The sequence below is a fragment of the Paralichthys olivaceus genome, chromosome 13 (genome assembly GCF_024713975.1).
Source record: "Paralichthys olivaceus isolate ysfri-2021 chromosome 13, ASM2471397v2, whole genome shotgun sequence".
NCBI classification, from domain to species: Eukaryota; Metazoa; Chordata; class Actinopteri; order Pleuronectiformes; family Paralichthyidae; genus Paralichthys; species Paralichthys olivaceus.
Window position 1 is genome coordinate 17695456 of NC_091105.1, and position 7600 is coordinate 17703055.

At 42.5% G+C, this 7600-nt stretch overlaps 1 protein-coding gene across 1 annotated transcript; it reads left to right on the plus strand.

Annotated features, from left to right (window-relative positions):
• Positions 1-460: 460 nt before the first annotated feature.
• dtnbp1a (dystrobrevin binding protein 1a) lies at positions 461-6868 on the plus strand. Its single transcript, XM_069536690.1, has 11 exons — positions 461-528; positions 632-765; positions 1949-2002; positions 2239-2289; positions 2372-2432; positions 2843-2975; positions 3594-3726; positions 4066-4088; positions 4360-4506; positions 5049-5177; positions 5633-6868. Exons 2-11 carry the CDS (start codon positions 710-712, stop codon positions 5884-5886), a joined length of 1041 nt encoding a protein of 346 aa, XP_069392791.1. The 5' UTR covers positions 461-528; positions 632-709; the 3' UTR covers positions 5887-6868.
• Positions 6869-7600: the final 732 nt, after the last annotated feature.

The following is a 7600-nucleotide window of genomic DNA, read 5'->3' on the forward strand; positions in this document are numbered from 1 at the left end:
TCAACACTCTTTGTCTGTCTTCTGTGTGTAAGGCACCGCATGTGTCTCGTGTTAGAAACACTTCTCCAGACTTTCTGCTGACTGTTCACCTGGGGCTGGCCGGAGAAAGTCTCTCTCACTGTCAGGCTCTCAGACATTTGCGTTTGCACTCCCAGCCCCTCCGGATATTGTCCGGATCTCAGTAGTTAGTACAGGTCTGAAAGCAGCTATATACTGCAGACCTACTGTAAGGCCCTCACAAAGCCACAGGAGGGCGGTAGCGCCAAGTCCATCAAACACCTCTGCCCTATATACTCAAATAGAAGAGGAACAGAGTGGTGATGATTTTACCCCGAGTTCATCCTGTCAGGCACACTTTCTCGATCTACATGAAGATCTTTTTTTTTAATTTTTGCACAACAGTTTGTGTTCGAACACAAAGAAAAATAAGAACACCAGATAGTTTCATCTGTAACTTTTCACATGAACACAGCTGCTGTGAGGGGGTGGACGTGCTGCCTGTGAGACCAGCAGCGGGACATAGAGAAGGTGGCAGCTCTACAGGATACAGCAGAGTGTCAGTGTGATCACAGTGTTTACCTCTCAGTGTGTTTCCTCTCACTGTGTTTACCTCTCACTGTGTGTGTCTCAGTGTTCATCACGGTTGCAGGAGCAGAGATCTGGTGTCCAACAACAAGCTCCGCTCGGAGAAACGTCGCTGTGAGGAGCCATGTTTGAAAACTTCAGAGAAAGACTTCACATGGTGCAGCAGGATTTCACCACCGGGTCAGTCTGCTTCAGTTAGCATCTACTTAGCGTCAGCTTTAGCCTCAGCTAACTTCACATTCACCACCGTGTGTGCGTTAACGTGACGCCTCTCTTTGTGTCATACGTGTCCTCAGCGACATGTATGTTTAGTCTCAGCGACATGTATGTTTTGGTCGCGTTGAGCTGAAGCTCGGCGGTGTTAGCTGCTGTCAGCTGAGCATCATGTGATGAGGTGTGTTTCCACTCAGCTGTACCCGCAGCACAGACAGCCCACTGACACTCGTTTTAAAAACCAGTAAAGCTTTGGACTTCAACAATCGACGAGTCCTCTGCGTCGTTTCTATGTTTGTCCTGCCTGTATCTGAACAGATGGTGAGTTGTGGTGGCTGTGGCTCAGGGGGAAGTGTGGGTCATCGATTTAACGCAGTGTCAAAGGTTCAATCCCCACCTCTTCCTGTTCTTAGATTATAAAACTTTATTAATCCCAATGGGGTAACTCATGTACCTCCAAATATAGACAACAAACAATAAACGTTACATTCACAGTACACATAAAAACAACAGAAAAAAACAAAGCTATTTGAGATCAATAGTTGTCGGATGCTATGGGTCCAGCCCACAACAATAAAGGTTTATAAGAAATACTGACCACTACTGGAAAATAAGACCTTAGATGTTGAGTAGAAAAGTGGATGAGCTTCTGATTCTGTTTAAAACATGAGCTGTGTTTCGATTCAGGGGCTGCATTCTTCAGAGGCTGCATTTAAAGACAGATTGCGTCACAGTGGCGCTGTCCCATTTTGAAGGCTCCTTCTAATGAAACCTACTATTTGGGCTTCTATCCCCCGAGAAGCTCCCACGGGTGGATCCTTCCTGCGCTTCGGTGACAAACCTTAGTTAAAGAGGTTTATGGCACTGGCAAACTAACTTAACTAAGCAGTTAACACTACTAAAACCAAAGGGTTTAAAACTTTCTTGTTGTGTCCACCTCGTCTGTCTCATTTCAGTTTAGCCCAGGCCACGAAGACAGCCTCCTTCTTGGGCTGGGTAGACAGCGTCCTCTAGAGATGCAGCTTCTGAACTGAGAAACAGCAAATGTGTGAGGGATGGCCTTCAAAGCACAGGACTGTTTAATGCGTGGTCCTTGTTCTCTTTTCTTATGTGTTCTCATTGAACTGACATCTTCTATTCCTTCCTCCAGCTTAAAGACACTTGGAGATAAATCAAGAGACACCAAAACCAAGAGAAGACCCAGGTCAGCAGAACACTGTTGTGTGTTTCTGTGCATTGAATGTGATATAAATGGTATAAAGATATAATTTGCGAGGTCAAACATTCTTCCACACAGGTCTCTGTTCCCCATCATGCCCTGTATCATCCCTTAGAAACTGGTGTCATGACAGAAATGTATTTGGTTGTTGTTATTTTTATGTACTCTGCAGAAAGAAGTTAAAATTTTGATCATGTGTGTTTCTCCTGTTTATTGTTCAGGTTTGAAGAAAGCCCTCCACTTTTCAGTGCGGGACTGGAAATCCTGAGCAGGTCTCTGCACACACAAACACACAGTCAGTGTCTAAACAGCTTGTAAGCAGCATATTCATGAATATAACATTTGTTCCTGTAGGTATGAGGAGAATTGGTTTCTACTCCACAAAAGAACTAAAGACTGTGCTCAGACTGCAGAGGTATGATCAGTACCATTAATGATCAACATAAACAATTCTGTTTTGTGTAATTCTGTTAATCGATGCTTGAATATCAGATATTTATTACCAAACAGACTAATGTATCATTGTGGTGTGAGGTAGAAGGTATACTGAACACAGTGCTGGGTTTCAATACTCCAGTCAATTGATAGGATATATATTCAGATATTTTTGTATTAGAAAAAAACACTACAGCACCAGCTGCTTTTACATTTCACCATGATTGCATGACACACACACACACTTGCATGACACACACACGATAAAACAGCTGCTAACACCACTGACCTAAGCTTTTGTGAGGCAGTTACAGAAAATAATTGTGTGTGTGTGTGTGTGTGTGTGTGCGTGTGCGTGTGCGTGTGCATGTGTGTGTGTGTGTGTGTTAGGCAGTAGATGGGGACATAGTGATGCTCTCAGCACACTGGGAGAGAAGACAAACAGCTCTGACACAGCTACAGGAACAACTGCAAAGCTTGCCGGCCTTTGTCAGTGAACTCGATGCCATCACTGCTAACATAGGTATGACGTCTGTTTAATTTCTATCTAATAAAACCTGTCAACACCACCGGCAAAAACATGGTACCATAACCTCAACAATGGAGCTTAATACTTGATGTCTGTGTTGCTTTAATTCATCACAGTCAAGAACAGACAGGGACACAACAGCAGCACTGGAGAACACAAACAGCACACACAATACAGAGTGCTTTCAAATGTGAGACAAAGACAAACAACTGTCTTACCTCCAGCCCTCTGTGTGTTTGTGAGATAGTGGATGAACAAAACGGCTGTAACATTAAACATTTAATCCAGACAATCTGCACAGTGTGTTTCTGGGTGTTATTTGTATTTCTTTATATAATGTTTTCATTGGGATATTTAATTTCATGCACCAAAGCCACAGTGATTATGAATAAACCAACCACTGTTATAAGCAAACTGTACACAGGCCTTTGTGCGTGAAGTTAAATTACAGTTAATTAAACCTTATCTCAACAACACTTCCCATGTTCCACACCTCGCAAACTACTGTAACAAGCAAGTCATTGTGTGAGCATAAATGATCTCATCAGCAAAATGAAGAGCCAGTGTTTGCTGCAGTGTTAGTTTGAGGTTAATGTGTGTTTGTGTCTCCAGCTCATTTGGAAGGGGACTTTGAGGAGATGGAGAGCAGACTGGTCTATCTGGAGACTCTGTGTTGTCAGTGTGAACAACAGACGGTCAAACAACATCATGTCAACCAACTAGAAGTTTATAAGAAAAAGAAGAGGTATGAGATGTGCTGATTCTCCACTGATCCCCCGTGCAGCTGATCTTTTTAAATACATCATTTGAAAATGTCAAATACTGTAGCACATGTGAGCAACAAATTGTCTTTTGTCTTATTTTGTGTTTGCTTAGTTCTTTCTCAATGTCTTTTCATCTTTTTGTCCCCGTTTATTTGCCACAGTAAAAAAAAAAAAAAATCTGAATCTGTTTCTTCCTGTCTGCTTGAGAGGAACACAATACTGCGTTTGTTTAGTCAGAGAAACAGATTGGCAGAAAATATATCTTGTGTTATAATGTTTGTGTTGTAATGGAAGCTTGTCCAATGTTTGTCTTGAAACAGGAGAGAGCTGGAGGCACTGGAAGGTGAGTAGCAATACTGTCGCACTGAACACACTCCATCCATCACGAAGTTATGATCGCCTACATCACATGGGAAAGTTTTCCCCCTTATGGATAAACTTAGACCAGTTGAGTTAGTGTGTCAGTGATAGTAGCAGGTCACTGCTCATCCTCATATGTTGAAAGACAGTAAAGCTGTTGTTAGGCAGCAGAACACTTCTACTGTTTAAAGTATGATGTGAATCACTACAGAGATCAGAGAGTATTCTAAAATATGACTCTTCTTTTTTTTTAGCGGAACTAAATTCGGAGCATGCTCAGAAGGTGGCAGAACTGGAGCAGACCATGCGCCAAAAACTGCGAGACAGACAGAAGGTCTATGAAGAAGCCTTTAACCAAGACATGGAGCAATACCTGTCCACTGGACAGATACAGCAGAGAGGTAAGGTATAACTGAGTGACAGGGACCCAATAACCATTTGCACACTAATTCTTCATTCACACGAAGCTGATGATTTCAGAACACATCTCCAGATTTGAGGAGATTTGCAGTCAGAGATGGGTAAATGTACTTTTAATGTTTTAAATGTGGTCTTCTCTATTATGATATGATATATTATGATTATTATATTGTTCAGGAAAATAAATCAGAAAATCAAGAATGCATTAAGTATTTCTGTTACGTCCATGTGTATGTGTCAGTGTTCTGAAAGTCTGTTAATTCCAGTTCCTGTCAGAGAATTGATAAAGGTTACTTAAAGGGATAGTTCAACCAAGAATAGAAATTCACTCACTATCTACTGTATTTAAGTCTACAAAAAACTTTTGGAGTATAAGGAGTAAACAGTGTTGCAGCCAAATACAATACAATTGAAATAAATGGTGACCACTTCTTCTTCTTTAATTATCTGAAGAAAACTACAGACTATTAATGTCTTTCAAAAGAGTACATTTTGTGTGTTATGCATATGTGTGTATTTGTAGATCCAGCCAAACCTGATGTGGGTGTTCTGGATCACATGATGGTAACTAACATGTCAGACCAGGAGGCTTTGGATGACTTCCTAAACTCCAGCGGTGATGACAATAGTACTGGATCATCACTGACCTCAGGTAACCCCAACTTACTTATTCTACAGCCTCAGGAAAGTTGAAGACATACAGAAGCTGCTAAGAGATTGCACGTTATCAGTGTTTTAAAAGTGTATCATCATCGTTTGGCCGATTCACACCATCAGTGTTTTAGTTGCAGTACTTGATGGCTAATCTGTGTGTTCAAGCTTATAAACATGGATCAACTATCATGTATTTGTTTTGGTGTTACTGTCCCTCTGATGAATGTAAACTTAGCCCTGTAGCTTTGTTTCGTTCACATACATCCTTGGTTGTTTTGATCAGTAACTCTGAAGTTATAACACTTCAATTGTTTCCTGATGATGATTTTAATATCAAAATCTCACCACCTTCCCAGGAGAAGTGAATGTAGTTACAGCTGATTTATCCCCGGTGTTAATTAGATTGAAATGTTAGCCACTTTATGAAATAATAGAAACGGTCTTCTCTAACAGGTCCAGACCTCGAGTCCTGCTCCTCTGAATCTTCAAGAAGCCAAATGAACCAAGCCCCTCCCACTGACAACCAACCATCCATTCAGGATGCAGCATTGGGGCGAGAAGAGGAAGTGGCCAGTGAGGAGAGTGATGAACCTCTGGTGCAGTCTGATGAGGAAGAGGTTCAGCCGGATATGTCATTGGTTGGTCTGCAGGATGTTGAGAGGGCCTCTGATGAGAGTGACTCCGCAGGGGACCTGCCATCTGGGTAACTGAACAGCTCGGACCATGAAACTCACTGAATACTGGAACACTGACGACTGTTGCTCTGGCGTCCTGTGCTTCGCCTGGTCCTGGCTCTCGACTTCAGCCAACACGTGCCACTTTTCTGCTTCTTTTCTTTGAGGTCACAAAGCTCTGTTCTGATTTGACTTGAAAACATGTCTCCAACACAAATGCTGGGAGAAAATGTGGTCAGAGTCAGTAATGCCAACTAACAGGGTTGTTGTTAATTCTTAGTTTTTTTTCATAGCACTGACAGAAAACCTTGTTCATAAATAGTGACAAATTGATGCCAATCAGAGTAAGTGCCTGACAGGCATCAGCGGAGGACATGGCAGTTGCCACGGTGACAGGAGATGTTCTAGTTGTGTAAGGCTTGGAGCACCATGGCAAGATCAAGTCTTTTTTGTTTGAGGCAAATCTATCGCTAATGCATTCTGTGTCTATAGGAAGTTGGAACATTTTGCAATTGCTGGCTGTTAAAAGTCCTCAAGACGGCTCCAGTGACTGAGCCCACACTGCAGATGGAGCAGCTGGAGCCTCTGTCAGATCAAATCTACATAAGACATATGGATCAAGTTTCCTTAGTTCTGACAGAAACTGTCTGTCCACAATTCAGCAGGTGATAATCTATATTATTGTTATTTTAAACAAATCCCATGAAAACCAACAATGTCAGGACTGAGAGTATCATGGTGGTGGATGCAGTATGTCGTCCTTTTATTGTGGCAAAATATAAGTAAATGTACATTGTTCCCCTAATAGTTGACCAAAGAGTGTGGAGGCAAGTCAGGAAGTATTGGAAGAGAATGCTTTGACGGGTTTTGTTCTTTTCATTGAATCTGTTGATGTGAAAATATAAAATAACACCAGACATATACTCTAACATGTCTGTAAAGTTTTCATTTGACAATCAGATCTGTTTTTATGTCCTCCCCGCTCAATAAAATGTCAATCTGTTTGTGTATCATATATTTATGTCTTGTGGGGTTTATTGCAAAAAAAAATATGTAAAACATCCTTGTCTGATTCCTCACAGTAATTTACACAGAATAAACAAAAGAGTAAAAAAACACCAACAATTGTATAGTTTTGTGTGTGAGCTGACGTACACTCCTGAATCCCAACACTGTTTCTGCAGACCCATCCATCTCAGTGGTTGCCCCAGCCCCTGTCCTGACAGGTTTGTGATGAGCCCCTCCACCCTCACCTGGACACTAGGGGTCCCTGTTCCTCTTCTCCCTGAGCTGCAGGTGGATGTGACGTCGGCTACAATCAGTAAGAAGCATGACTTCATTCGTGTTCCTCTCTCGCTCTCTGAGGGACGAGGTCGGCTCCCTGACTCCCGGTGAGAGCGTCCCTTTGTTTCTGGACTCACGATGTGGTTGCCATCTTGTTACATGTCTGTAGAGAAACCCGTCAGTATTCGTCGTCTCCCTCCTTGACACAGTGTTTTTGAGGCCGGCTCGTCAGATCCACGTTTTGTGTGTTCCGCGGTTGTGAATGACTTGATGGGCGGAGACTGCGATTTTTGTCAAAGAGTGCGGTCATCAGGTAATGTGTGTGAGTGTAGCGTGACGTCACACGCCGAGTCAGCTGCGCGCCTCGTTTTTTATATGAATGAGCGGCGTAGTTTTGGGGACACGTGGTCTGGTGAGTGGGCTGACGTGTTTCTCTGCGGGTGATTGTCGGTGACGGGTGTGA

Bases quoted from the DNA above. Each gene is read 5' to 3' on its own strand.
- dtnbp1a (XM_069536690.1), top strand. From the start codon at position 710: ATGTTTGAAAACTTCAGAGAAAGACTTCACATGGTGCAGCAGGATTTC. The intron at 2,003-2,238 runs GTCAGCAGAACA...TTTATTGTTCAG, and splicing joins AAAACCAAGAGAAGACCCAG to GTTTGAAGAAAGCCCTCCAC. The intron at 2,976-3,593 runs GTATGACGTCTG...TTGTGTCTCCAG, and splicing joins TGCCATCACTGCTAACATAG to CTCATTTGGAAGGGGACTTT.